The 14574-nt window shown below is 35.6% G+C and overlaps 1 protein-coding gene and 2 long non-coding RNA genes across 5 annotated transcripts in view; 1 reads left to right on the top strand and 2 right to left on the bottom strand.

Moving 5' to 3' along the window:
• Positions 1–2174, bottom strand: part of LOC105356670 — a 7082-nt gene extending 4908 nt beyond the window's left edge. Inside the window, exons 1-2 of one of the 3 annotated variants that reach the window (XM_020712704.2) lie at positions 1738–2174; positions 496–621 (exon numbers count right to left, since the gene is read on the bottom strand). In XM_020712704.2, coding sequence (XP_020568363.1) covers positions 496–621; positions 1738–1740 — 129 coding nt within the window. In that variant the 5' untranslated portion in view covers positions 1741–2174. The remainder of the gene's footprint in view (positions 1–495; positions 622–1737) is intronic. The other 2 variants (XM_023949942.1, XM_011488822.3) reach the window with 2 other exon arrangements.
• Positions 628–11444, top strand: LOC110017300. Its single transcript, XR_002292665.2, has 2 exons — positions 628–1543; positions 7099–11444. It is a non-coding gene; the product is annotated as an uncharacterized LOC110017300 (long non-coding RNA).
• On the bottom strand, positions 4139–13298 carry LOC105356671. Its single transcript, XR_910768.2, has 2 exons — positions 11752–13298; positions 4139–4352 (listed from the first exon to the last, which is right to left on the bottom strand). It is a non-coding gene; the product is annotated as an uncharacterized LOC105356671 (long non-coding RNA).
• Between the last annotated feature and the right edge of the window lie 1276 nt (positions 13299–14574).

Below are 14574 nucleotides of genomic sequence, written 5' to 3' on the forward strand. Positions count from 1 at the left end.
GAACAAACACACAACTGTTTTCAGAAGAGGTAAAAAGGTCAATCTGAGTTAACATTTAAACATACATTTAACCAAATACATTTAAGCAATGATAATAATAAAACAAATTCCTTCACAGTTTGTGAGGAAGTTCCCTGTTCAAATCTGAGCCGTCATTTTCCATGCAGAGTGTGTAAATGTAAATGCTTATTCTGTGAATTTATATATTTCAAAAAAAAAAAAAAAGATGCATGATTACTCTCAAAACTACAACCTAACTTGAATCCACAAAGGAAAACTGACAAATATTACAAAATTGTTTGGTGAAGAGACACAAAAGTACTTATATAAGGGTGCAGTAACTAAAATGAAGGCTTTTAAAGTGTAGTGAACATTCCTGCAAATCATTGCCATGAATCAGCTACACCTCAAAGACATGTTTTTTTTTGGTTCCTGGAGAGAAAAAGTGAAACATGTCAAAAGCAAACACGTAAATACAAAGGGTGTCTTACTTACTGCGTTGTCCAAAAGTGTTTTCCCAACTGCTCTGAAGTTCTCTCTAAGCACGTTTGCTTTGCTGCTGTTGCAGGACAGAGAAGGAGGTAGAAAAAGAAGAGCAAGTAGACTGATGCAAAGAAGAGGCTGGAAGTTTAGTCACAATGTGGGGAAAAGAAGAAAAACAAAAATATCAGCCAAAGGAAAGAAAAGACCATATACATGAAAATTGCAAATTGGCTGCTTAAAATTCAGTGATCATCTGGAAATGGACATTTTCTAACAGGTTCATGTATCAACAATTATTTTCAATCTGGAAATCTGATACAAGCGGAGGCCTTTACTTCCCTACATTACTTGAAGTCTAAGATTTTTCAGCTTGCTGCTTCATTTGCAACCAACGCTGCAATGCAAGAGATGGACTGTTGGATGGATGGGCTGTCATTATCTTAATTAAACCTGATGGACAGTACCAAACTACTGACATCGATAGAGTTAAAGCCACTTAACCTGCAGTCAGACTGAAAATGAATGTATTTCTATTCACAGCAAGCAATAGTTGAAACTCTGAATAAAACAAATGTTCATGCTTTTATTATTTATTATTGATTTATGACTGCTTTTTGAAACATTGGTAATAATAGTAACCATATCCTTTATTAAAAAGGAGCTGAGTGTCCCCACAAGTACCATGATAATTAAACAAACATGCCTTTTTATGTTATCTAAGCTGCACGTTTCACACAGGCCAGCCTCCAGTTAGCTATTATTATTTAATTTTTAATTTCCGTCCACATTGTTGCTTTTAAGGCACTCATCTAAATATCAATTGGTACGGGAAGCCCAACTGCAGGGGACTTTGAAACACTCCGACAAGTAGGCTAATTCCAGTAAAGCCATAGTAATTCCGATTAGCTCTAAACCTTATTTCAGTTTCCTTATAACGACAAGATGGGAAGTTTTCCACACGGAATTCCCCTGTTTGAAGAAAGCATTTAAGTCCCCAGACGTCCACAATTGCGCCAGTCGCTCGACGCAGAGCGCAAGGAGACGGATGCGCGCGTTCCCGGTGAGTTTCAAGTCTGCTTCCGCGTGCTTCTGGGTGTGCATTAGTCTCTTATTTTCTATCTCGTAGTTTAACTTTACGTCCGCGCTCATTTAAATGTGTTTTCTTGTTGGAAATGATCGCTTATGTCCGTGCGTCATGGCTAAAGGGGTTCGCAGGACAGGCATGAACCCGTGCGAGTGACACGCCATACTTACCATTGGTCATTCTTCATTCATAGTCACTGCGTGCTAAAGCTGGAACAGGACACCAGTGGACTTGTCTTCATTGCCGCTCACATTCTGTCCTTTTCCAAAAATTGAAAAGAAGCGACCCACTAATTCCAATGTGCACTTGAATTACAGCCGATTCCCACGATCTGCATCTCGCAGCTCCTCAGTGCGCATGTGACTGACTTCCGTCCTTTCCAATAGAGAACTTTACTGCCATAAGAATAAGGTTCATCCTCCAAACAGAATATTATTTGCTGACATCACGACTTGGAGTGGCTGTTGCAGGCGAAACCTCTGGCTTCTGCAGAGCAAGTTGTCATAGTTCCCGTGCAGCTGCAGCACCTCCTCTCCTGATGCACACATACAATACACACACACACACACACACACACACACACACACACACACACACACACACACCCACACACACACACACAAACACACACAGACAGACAGACAGACAGACAGACAGACAGACAGACAGACAGACAGGGGGTGCAGCTTTTTGTCAAATGTTGGTATATAAACAGGATCAACTCCCAAAATCTAAGGCTTTGCATGCCATATTTGTGAATTGCCATAGCCCCATGAGTCTTCAGCCTTCAACCCAAGAGGAGCCACAAAGTCAAACATCACCATTTAAAAAAGTAAGAAATTGATGTGTATTAATGTTACTATCATGACATGAACTGCTGTTTAAATAAAACATGAACACAGAAAGAAAAACCGTTTTAAAAAAACATGAAGTAGTTTATAGCTTTTAGACAGATGTTTAAAGGATTTCCTTTCAAACTAAAAGACACTGGATTACATGGGGTCGTCTCAGTGAAACAAAAGAGTATGTGGAGTAAAATCAGCAAAAAAAAAAAAATAAAACAAACAAAAAACAGTTTATTTTGTGGTGCATCTCAGCCAGAAATGTACAAATCTGACCAAGCAAACTTAAATCAGAGCTAATTCACTTTTTTTTCTTTTGTATTTTTCATGGGGTGTTCCTAAAATCCTTAAATTGGTTAAATATAGAAGATCCACCTCATAATGGGTGCAGCATAAGTGTGAATTGTGGTTGTGCTTAGTGACCTCATCAATCAGTGAAATTTTTTTTAGTTTAACTTGTAATAAAACTGTCCTTCAGCTGTTTGAGTTAAATAAAGTATTCAGTACTTAACTATATATATATATATATATATATATATATATATATATATATATATATATATATATATATATATATATATATATATATATATATATATATATATATATATATATATAGTTTTATACCATTTTCAATTATTGAAAATGGTTAAATTGATTGACTTTTATTGATATTACTTCACTTCAAAAATTGATAAATTGATTCATAATTTTTTCCTAATGTAACATAATTTTGCACATATTTTTAGCTTTTGATACTTGATCAAATTTTGCTATGAAAATTTCTGAAACTGTGTTTTGTCCATCTTACTGATATAGTATTATTTTTTAAATCATATCAATGACTTTTATAAGTAAAATAATCTGCATATATTTTGGATAACTGATCTGCATTTGCCATGTTGATTTGTAAAAGTTATTTTTTAAATAATAATTAAGTAATTCATCTTTGTCATGTGCTTTATTGATACTTCAGGATTCTTAATTCTGTCTGATAAAAGCTAGGAACCGGATAATGATAAATCATGTAAAAAATGGTTCCGGTAGAACAGGGGTGGGATTATATAAATTTGCTTATTTCCACTCCCTTTCAAGCAATATTTATGAATAAGTCTAATTATCCTAAGTTTGATTAGTTATTGTATGAATGTATAACTGATGATTGTATTGTTTTTGTGTATTATTCTTATTTGATTGCTTGAAATAAACCATTTCAAATCAAATTCAAATCAATGTCAGTTGATGTATGTGAAATTGCTAGACTATTGTATTTCATGTCACCAACTAAGGAGTCAATATACATCAACACATTGTATGCATATTTTGAAATTCCGCATGATAAGGTTGGGTCTTGTTATATTTTCTGGATGTTGTAAAGAGATAAATGGAAGTTTTATAATTGGTCCTATAAGAGGTGGGACTTAATATTTTTCAGTGCACATTTGTTTCGGCCTGATGCATTGAATGTATGTGGGGGTAATCCCTCAAATTTGATCTTCCGTAGGTGAAAAGTATAAGAAAAATTAGTTTTTGCCCCAGTTTAAAGAGATTTAATGGCATTTTTGTTCCTTTTCTGTCTTTAAGTGGAACAAAAGGTTTTTTCTTTGGATTCTGGAATCATCCGTTGTCTAACATCCTTTGTGTCACTCTACTTAAACATATTAATTTTCTTGAATAAGGCGTGTCTACAATACACAATATGTGTATGGATCAATATCATAATGTAGAATATTGTCTTAATATCATGGCTGCACCATTTTATGGAGTTGGCATTGTCCCCCCATGAAATTGAGGGATTTTTCTTCAAAATGCTTAGTCTTTGTTCTTCACCTGTCAACAGGGGATCTTTCTGTTTCCTATTGCTTGGAGAATGGAGATCTTTAATGGGCACCTCCTGGCTTTAGGGCCTGCTATCCAACTGTGCAGGTGCAGCTTCTGATTGACTAATAAAGAAAAAACAAATCACATGATCTGTGTTAGCAGCCATGTAGAGGAAAGAATATCTGGAAAACAAGACGATAAGTGGCCCTCCAGGGCTGGACTTGCTAATCTCCTACATAAATATAAAAGTTGTGCATCACCTTAGTCTCTGCACACCTTTATGATTAACCTGACCAAAGGGGAAAAGTAAAAATTGGCTCCCATAACCCTTGTGCTATCCTAGGCACTTTAACATTGGGAGTTGGGTCATCTAGACCCACTAGACAGTGCTCTGAACCTTTTTTCTTCAATGATTTGTGATCTTCACTGGTGTCCATGGATTACATGAAATCTTTCCACCCTTATCCACCTTTGTCATGGTAGGAATAACACGTCAATGTAAGGGTGGGGTCATAGGATTGGACAAGGGATAAAAGATGAGCTCTACCAGGCATCATTGAGATGACAAAACTGAAAATGAATGAACTGCTTCAGATGTTAATATTCTGTAAAGAAAAAGTGTATGATTCATTGAAAATGTCATGCATTTGACATAAATGTTATTTATAAACTAGCTTATCTTTGCGAGATAAGTTGACATTTATTAGCTCTTGGTTTAAGTTCGACCACACCTGTAATTTGCATTGGAAAAAAAGGCATCAAAAACCTCAGATGTATTCTGGATCATTTTCATGGACTCATTTTTATATTAACATTACAGTATTATTTCTTCTCTTCTTTGATCATAAAATGACTTGAGTTATTATCACAGCCTATAGAAGTTGACATACTACAGTATAAAATAAAAATATGGAACAACGACCTATATAAGTAAGTTTAAAAAAACACAAACTCATACAAATCTAACAAAATTTGACCGTATAAAATATGTTAAAACGTTTATGGAATAAGGTTAACAGAGCCTTACAGAAAAAAAGCTGCATATTAATTTTGGCTTCAAAATACTAATGACACAACTTGCATCATTCAACAAGCTCACGATATTCCTATAAAACAACTTTGTTTATTTCAGAAAAAGGCTGTTTTGTAAAAAGAAAATGTTTTGAAAAAAGTTTTTTGAGTAGGGAGATCTTTTAGTTGGAGAAATCCATTGAAGGTAGTTTGAGTGACAGTGTTGTCATACGCTATGGTGATATACACAAAGAAAACTGCTAAAAATCTAGTTTATTAGCACAAACAATCGAAAACAGAAAAAAGATTCCAACAGGACGCGATATATAAATCTAGATTTAGACAAATATCCCGGACGAGCCCCCAATTCCCTTTTTTATTTGGTTAAGGAAGCATTTTGAGGAAACTATAAAGAAGTCTTATACAGGCTATTAATAATAAAGAATAAAAAAAGAGGAAAAAAAACTCAAATAGAAAATACAACAAAAATGTCCACATCCATAACAACATGTAATGTCAGCTTTAAAATGCTAATAACTTGCATCAACATGGGGCTCATAAAAGTCCTTAAAACAAGTCTCTCTCTCTCTATTGTATGAGTACTTTTTGTCTTTTAAAACCATTAGTCAATTCAGGTTTCCACAGAATTAAACCTTGCAGGGACAGATATCCAGCCATGTTTTTGTACTGTACCCTCATTGCATGTAACAATACCATTAAGTAAGGAGCTTGCCCCTAACTGGTATTAGAAGCAGCCATTCAGATCAGGATCAGTGGGGGTACTGGGGCTGTTACCAAAATGGTGCTAAACTGTAAATGTGAAAAGGGTGTCATGCAACAAATTATGCTTTAGTGTGTTAATCAACATTCATTCAGTTTTGTGCTCAACAGTGAACCAGTAATAACTGCACATTTAAAAAAAATATTTAATAAATAATAATTTACAACTGACTTATTTGCAATTATTAATATTGGTTCATATGCAGGGATGCTTCTAGTGATGTATGTTCCTTAAAAAAAGAACTGAGGGAGCAGACTACTAGTAGAAGACCTAGAAAAATGGATAGAGATGTGTAGGAATTACAGAAGCATTTTTGCACTGCAAAAAATGTAGAGAAATCTTGTTAATATTGTAAATTGAATGATGTCTGCACACTGGGCTCATAAACTTAGCACAAATTATATAAACAGTTTATAAACAATAATTAGTCACATGCTTGCACGCATATATGGACTGAAGACGTGGCTAGCTCTTTGTGCTGACTCACAGCAAACCTCATTTTCTCTAATACATTTTAAGGTCAGCAAAAGTACTAGTGGACTATTTTACCTTCATGGAAAATGTTTATTTTTACTCAAGATTAGAATGAAGCAGGAGGTTACAGTTGAATCCTACGTGTTTATAGTGGATTAATTCCAAAAAATGACTGGAATTCTAAGCTGGCACGAAAACACACTTCTCTATACTTTGTTCATAAATAAACAATAAAGCCTTACGACTTTTATTTTACCTCTATCCTTGTTGCTGTCACACAAAAAAAACCTCATTGGTCATATTGATGTCAGAAAGGAATTCAGTCTGTCTTTGGTGGTGCTGCTTTTAGGAACATTTTGCAAATTTTTCTTCAGCATTGCACAAAGTCTTTGAGGGTCAACGCAACAGATCGTAGATGCCGAAATGCTGTATGTCTGTTCTTTAATAACGCACACCATTTTTTAGAGAAATGATGCTGCTTTTTTCCAGATCAGATATGATCTTTTTGAGATTTTTCATCATATTTATGATATTGCTGAGAAAGTATCAAAATGGGTGTATCGGTTTGCGTGTATAAGAATGTAGCAATCTTTTTGTTGCAGAAAGAAGAGTCGCGAGCATTTGAGGACATCCATCAGATTGTGACATCGTCGGCGAGAAAAATGCAACACTTGAAACTGACGTAACCTAGGCACCCATCAAACAAGCTTAAGATAATTTCCCGGCAACATCTGTCTTTCTTCCTGCTGTGTGATGAGTCATTTAGGAAGTATGTGTGAGCTGTTCCGACATAAAGATCATTAACGGTTTTTTAAATTACTTTATTGTTGCCTGTAGTTATAACCTGTCCCCAAATAGAAGCTCTTCCTCGCCTTTACTTGTAACTTTTTACTGCATATTGCATATTTAAAGGCACGTGTGACAAATGATCCTGCATAACCTCTGTGAGGTGTTTTTTCAGGCATGCGGTTTTTCAGGAATGCTGTCAAGTCACACATGCAGTACTCTATGTACATGTTCTTTTTATGAAAAGTACAAACCATTTAAGAAAACTTCTGAGACAGTTGCCCCCATTATTTTTTTACTGTGATTAAAACCTACTGTTTAGCCAGTTTACTGAATTAGAAATTAAACATGCGTGAAAGCTTGGATTGCTAGACAGTTCTGCATACCAGAGCAGAAGTTTGTTTCCTGTTTGCACAATTTATTCAGATTTTAAATGTGAATAAAGTGTAAAAAAATATCTTTCTTTGATGTTTTGTGTACCGTAACCTTGCATGTTAGATATCACACATAGATATTTTTGTTTAGATAATTGCCAGAATTTGAGTGAAGATAAAGCCTATTTATGGTACATCTTAAAACAAATGCACTGTAAAAAAAAGATATAATAGGTAAATAAAGAAAAAAAAACATGGGACAATAAAATAATACCAAATTAAATTACAAATAGGTCAATAATAAGTAAAATATGTAAGTCAACCTGAAAAAATCATACTTTTATAAGAAAGAAGATTACAGCTTAAAACTACACTTGGGAATAAATGTTATAAGACAAAGAATCTGAACCGTCGATACATTATTAAAAGACATACAGATCTAATAAATTGTTATAGTTTTGTTTTGACGGCACAAACAGAATTACTTTTTTAAATAAAATTGCAGGCATTCTAGTGTATACGTAAAATACATTTTTCATTATATCAATTATTGCTGTTCTTGCTTTTTGTAGATGCAGGAAATGAGACATGTTGCCCTTTTAATAGGTCAATTGATTTGCTAGCAGTTTGAAGACATTAGTGATGCAAGTTAGAAGACATACTGTAGCGTGGTTAATAATCTCCTTACGGTCACACTAGTGTCCATCTTTTTTAGAAGAACCATCATTTTTATCTGGACTTGTTTTTAAGGGAGGTTCTGTTGTCCATTAATTCAAAAGCAATATCTGTTACTTCTTAGTTACATTTTGGTAAATTTCAAATGTGTTACTTTCAAGTTATTTCAGGGATGATTGTGGGCTTTTCATGTCATTAGATAAAGGCTACCAATAAGTCTGTCTACATCTGTTTACTCATCAATGACAGCTTTGAAATAGATCTTATGATCCAGGTCTCTTGTATCAGGTAGCTGGTTTATTAAGATGTTCGAGTTTAAAATATGAACCTATAAAAATGAATTTGGGCCCGAGTGGGTCATATTGAATCATATTTGAAACCCCTGGCTAAGAAAAAATGCAAAAAATCCTGATGTGATCATTGATGTCTGTAGTAATGACAATGTTAATGTTGCTTCTGTGATTTTACAAAGGCAATGCCATGTGCATTGTTCTTGTCTAGTCACTAGCAAACTGCTGTTTGCTAGTGACTAGAATACAATCTAGGCTGTATCAGCCATTGGAAAAGCCCCGGTCTTCTCAGGTTAAATGGCATTTATTGAACAACTTAAATTTCATTAATATGGACCCTCCTTTCAATTCCCAATTGTCTTATAATCACAAAATCATAATTGACACAGAGCAAAAATAAAAGGATCAAAACAAAACAAAAAACAAAAGGGATAATAAAGGGAATAAGAAAGAAATTTCACTTGGTCAAGAAGATCTGTCTTATTAAAACCACTGTCAATCAGAAACCTGGCTGCAGTAGGGAGAATACGCTATTTCAATTTAAACAATCCCCAAAAACTGTCAGAAGAAGAAGATAGCTGTCACAAAACAGGCAGAGGGCTGGTTCCAAATGCAGCAGGTTTATTAGCTCAGTTAAAAGTTCACAAAGCTAAATCAGGGACAGGCAGGCAGGGATCAATAACGAGCATGGGAGCATCAGAAAGGAAACCAGAGTTGTCAGGATCTAGGTGAGATTTGGGGCAGGGGGCAGGCAAATGGTGTCAAAGATGAAACAGGGTCAGGAAATCAGAAGATCAGGTCTGGAAATAACGCTTGGTAATGCAGGCAGATTGACACAAAGAATACTTTGCACTGAGTGAGGCTCAGTGCAGTACTTAAGTATGCTGTGAGTGCTTGCAAATGAGTCAGGTGTGTGGCAGGGAATGCTGGGAGATGAAGTGCACTCAGATGGTGACTTCTGACATTAGCTCTAGCTTGAACAAATGTATATGTCAGACAAATCAAACAGATAGTTATGTTTTTTGTTTGGCATTGTCCTCTTAAAGTTAAAGTTCAATTAGTTGTCACACACCTGTGAAATTTGTTCACAGGTGACTCATCTGTGACTGATCCCCTGGGCGAGCGGTGAGCTGCAGACACAGTGGTGGTTTAACCTCCAAATCTAACGGTGGTGAGTGTCAAGCAGGGGGGGTCCCATTTTTTTCCGTCTTTAGTATGACTCAACCATGTTTTTGAACTCATGACCTCACACTCTCAGGGTGAACACTGTACCACAAGGCCACAGAGCCTTTTGGCCCTTATTCTGTGTTCATTCTCTGATTTCTATTGATCGGAAAATGTGTTAAAATAAGATTAAATAATTACAAATAATTATAATGGGGGACAGTGTGCTGATTAATAAGAAAGTCCTTCAACATGCTAACACTTCTTATTACTTTAAGTACTGTGGGTAGATTGACTGAAAGTCAAAGTTTTGTTGAGACATGTATTCCTTATGATCTCAGAAGTTCCGACTTCACAAAGCTCTCAACAAATTTAAAAAAATGCTATCAGATAAAACATTCAGGGCAACCTATCAACTGTTGCTGATAGTTTATCAGGCTCTATGGCTTCAATGATTGCTGATCCGAATAGCTCTTAAGTTACTTCATCTGTCTTGAGCTTTCAGAGGTGGCGTCCAAAACTACCCCCATAAATCTTAAACTTGTCTCTTGGATCCAATTCAACTCCATTGCCTACAGAAATGTTCACTGTAATTAAGATGTATTTTTTTTAAACCTGATAAGCATGTCGTCATTGACATAAATATTCCTCAGGACTTTAAGTTTGCTGAAATTAAACCTTTAATATTTTGTCTATTCTTGATAAACACATTTTAGCTAATAACATGCCTGTATTAAATTGCATCTTTCTTTTTTAAGTTACTTTAGAAAACCGTTCAAATCAACTAATTAAGCATTTCAATAGAAAATGATGTATTTGAAAAGTTTCAGTCAGGAGTTCTTCGTAGCACTGAAATACCTATGCTGAGGTCAACCAAAAATCTCCTAATGGCTGTGAATAATGAATTTTTGTCTGTAGTTGCTCTTTTAGACCTCAGCACTGCAATTGAAATGATCAGTCATAATATTTTGCTTTTGCTTTAGGCTGGTTGTTTTTATCTGATGTATTCCTGTTTGTCCATATCAACAATGAGTCTTCCTAATTCAGCAGAGTCATGGTGTATCACAGGGTTCTGTGGTTGGTCTCTCTTTTTGCTTCCATTAGGTAACATTATTAGGCAGCACAGCATATATTTTCATGTTATGCTGATGATACTCCGCCATGTTACACTGCTGATGTAATAGATGTCTACTAGTTCAAAGACTTAAGCAGGTCTTAAACGATTGAAAGACTTGGAGGACTTATAATTTTCTTTTATTAAACTTTTGGTAAACCTAGATAAAAAAACAGATTAATTTTCTTGGATTTGAGCACTTCTAAAAAAAATCTGTGTTTTTGTTCAGTTAGGCCAACGATTCTGCATTTCAGCGTCCCATAAACCCTCCAACTCCCCTCCCACCGCCCCCACTTATCTGCACACATACCCTCAGCTCCAAAAACACAAGTCTCTATTATCCCAGCTGCAAACAGTCACAATACCAACAACTAGTTTACCCTAACTATTGTCATGACAAACACCAGTGTACAAGATAGAGATGTTAAGTGAAAAAAGAGAGGACATGATGGAAAAAGTGAAATAGAATGAAGAGGCGGATAGGTTAGAAAAAAGCAAGACAGGCAAAACGTTTCCCTGATGGGTTAAGCTATTCCACAATGGCATGAACAAGATAAGAAAACATAATAAAAACAGAGTTTAAACTATTTTTTTATACAAAAAATAGCCAGAAATCCTTTTGTTCTTTAACCATTTAGTCCAGGAAAGCCACCAGTACCAGAATAACCACAAAAGACAGATTTATAAACTTACCAAATCATTACCACTATCTAGCTTAAACAGTGACAGGCCAGTTTAGTTAAATGTTTTAAAAATACAACAGCCAGTCATCACTTATTTTCCCGACGATTTCATAAAATCAAACCCAGAAAATGTGCAATGTCAAGTCACGTTTCTTAGATCTGTACTCACCCATCGTTTCTATTTAAGAACTCACTACAACCAGCCGGGGCGGCCAGTTTGTTAGTCAGCTATACCATGATCTCTCAGCAGGAAGCAAGCTGACTTTACAAAGGAAACATAAACATCTTCCACTGGGCGGGGCCTAACTCTTCATCAGTGTTCCTCTGTTGTTGCTTCCAAATGTTTGTTTTTTTCCTTCTTCCTTAATTTGCCTTTCTGCAGAGGTCTCCTGGGAAACTATGAGCTCTATGAAATACACAATATGTTCATACCCCAACACCATTTCTGGACTTTTACATTTGTCTAAGAGCCTGGGCTCCAAAGTTTGATCTCAAATGTCAGTCTCCAGTTTCATCCAACTGACCAGTGGCTTTCCCACAGTCTGTCGGTGGGCTGCACTTCTCTCCTTTAAAGATACAAAGCCCCACTTCTTGTTCCGCGTCGTTGCATTTATTTATGTGCTTGCATGCAACAGCTGCTGCTAAGCATTTCCGCACTTGATTGTGCCTCCATGTAAATCTCCCCTGTGACAAGCTTACATCACACTAGTAACCCCTTCATTGCCGTATGTCCCTAATTCACAACATACCATTAAATCTTGGACTCTGCTTAATTTTGCATCACCTTAAATGGAAAAAAAAACGTGATATTTTTTTTAATTTAATTGAATATAAAGTCAGCCATGCAGGGGTTAAAGCAGGGATGTTCAAACGTTTTACAAAGGGGGCAGGCTTGATGAGGTAAAAACGAGTGAGGGGCCAACCATTCAACCTGCATTCTTTGAACCCTTTCAATAACGTTAAATGCAAATGAACTATTTAATGAAATTCTTTTTTTTTCCAGAAATGGGATACTTTCATAGAACAGAAATAAAAGTAATAAGCTTTTAGCAAAATTACAGCAATCTTCTGAATTTTTGAAGAAGTAAATTCTGTCTGGATTAAAACCTTTTTTCAACATCTGGGTTCACATGACATGTAACCTGTTATTAACGATCAAATGCCTGATGTAAACTTCTGAATTTAAATCATGAACAGGAAAACAACACAACTAGTAACATCTGATTCAGATCTACAAAACCCTGTGGTTTCGATTACAGAAACCAAATAACCTGTTTTCCTAGTTTGGCCCTTCAGGCTCTGAAGGTCAAGTAGCCACATGTTTAAAACGGCTTATAATGTAATTTAGCCAATCACAGTGAAGAAATTGTGTGGTTCTTTGGGCAAGACCCTTTGTGCTACTGCTTATCTAAGTAGCTAAAAGGGGTTTCCCTGTGCTGGTCCCCAGCCTGGATAAAATACAGGTTAATTCAAAAAAGAGGGGAGGTCACCTGCAAAAAGCAGTGAAAGCTGAAGCGATCACTGAATGAATATGTTGAAAGGTCAACAACAGTCAAGAAATCACAGTTCTTAGAAAGTTGGGGGGTATATTGTTGATTTTATGACAGGGGGCCTGCGGGTCGATGAAAATTTGAATGTGGGCCTGATTTGGCCCACAAGCCAGACTTTGGAAAAGCCTGGCTTAACCTTTGTGCTATCTTAGATGACCCCACCCTTACTTTGAAGTGTTATTCCTACCATGACAAAGGTGGATAAAGGTGGAAAGATTTCATGTAATCCATGGACACCAGTGAGGTTCACAAATCATTTAAGAAAAAAGGTTCAGAGCACTGTCTAGTGGGTCTAGATGACCCAACTCCCAATGTTAAAGTGCCTAGGATAGCACAAGGGTTACAGCTGATTCAGTTTTACTGAATAAGATGTTGTGTCTTATCATATTTTTAAGTTTCCCTTGTTATGATTCTAGTGTTGTGATTCATTTTATCTGATTAATTTTGTCTTGCGTTTTGTTTTGTTTGCGTTTCAATTTCATTTGATTACTGTACTTGATTAGTTAAATAATCCAAGTTTCTGTCATCACTCCTGTGGTCTCTTGTTCTTTTTCCTTATACCACAGTCCTCCATAAATCACCCTTATCATGACAATCAAACTCAAAAAAGAAAAACAAACTGTACTTTAATATTTTTCTTCTCGCAGCTTTAAGTGACATGAAGACAGATATATCGGTGAATCGTTCCCAGAATTCACGGTTGCATAAGAATCTTGAAATGAACGACAACACCATGACAATTTCCCAAAAGTTTTGTCACAATTAATTTTATGAATGGAATAGATTTATCTGACTTTCGGTAAAAATGTTGCAAAATAGGGATGTCATTGTTCTGTTCCCTATGTGTTCTAAATTCAGAGACTTCAGCTTCTTTTATTTGCAGGATTTTCCTGAAATGTTAAAATGGAATAAAAAACAAAGTATATGAAAGGAAAATTAATCATCAGAAGAAATATTTTACAAATTCTGTAAGGCATTTGAACAGCGAGTCTACTGCAACGATCTATGCATTCTTCTGAATACATTTGTGGCAGAACTAGAGCGTCTTCAAAATAATACACAAATTTGACAGTACACACTACAAAAAATGAATCTGAAAAAATTGTCATATTTTCTGTCTTGCAAGAAAAATAATTGCGTGAGTAAGTTTTTCATTAGCAAAATAATCTTAACTTGAGATCCTAGTGACTAGAATTTTTTTCTTAAAAGTTCTTGGCAAAAACATTTTCTCACCCCATTGGCAGATTTTTTGGGTCGTTTAAAGAAAATATTAATGGAGTAACCCTTTTTGAATTATTTCTAAGTGTCCTGTTTTTGCCGTGCAGGAATGTACAAAACATATTTTGGGTTGGTGCTTCTTGTCATGGATGCTGTCCTCATTTGCATTTATCTGTAAATCCACCCAGACACGTCAGACTTGCACAACAATCTGTCACAACTCT

The sequence above is a fragment of the Oryzias latipes genome, chromosome 20 (assembly GCF_002234675.1).
Source record: "Oryzias latipes chromosome 20, ASM223467v1".
Lineage (NCBI taxonomy): Eukaryota > Metazoa > Chordata > Actinopteri > Beloniformes > Adrianichthyidae > Oryzias > Oryzias latipes.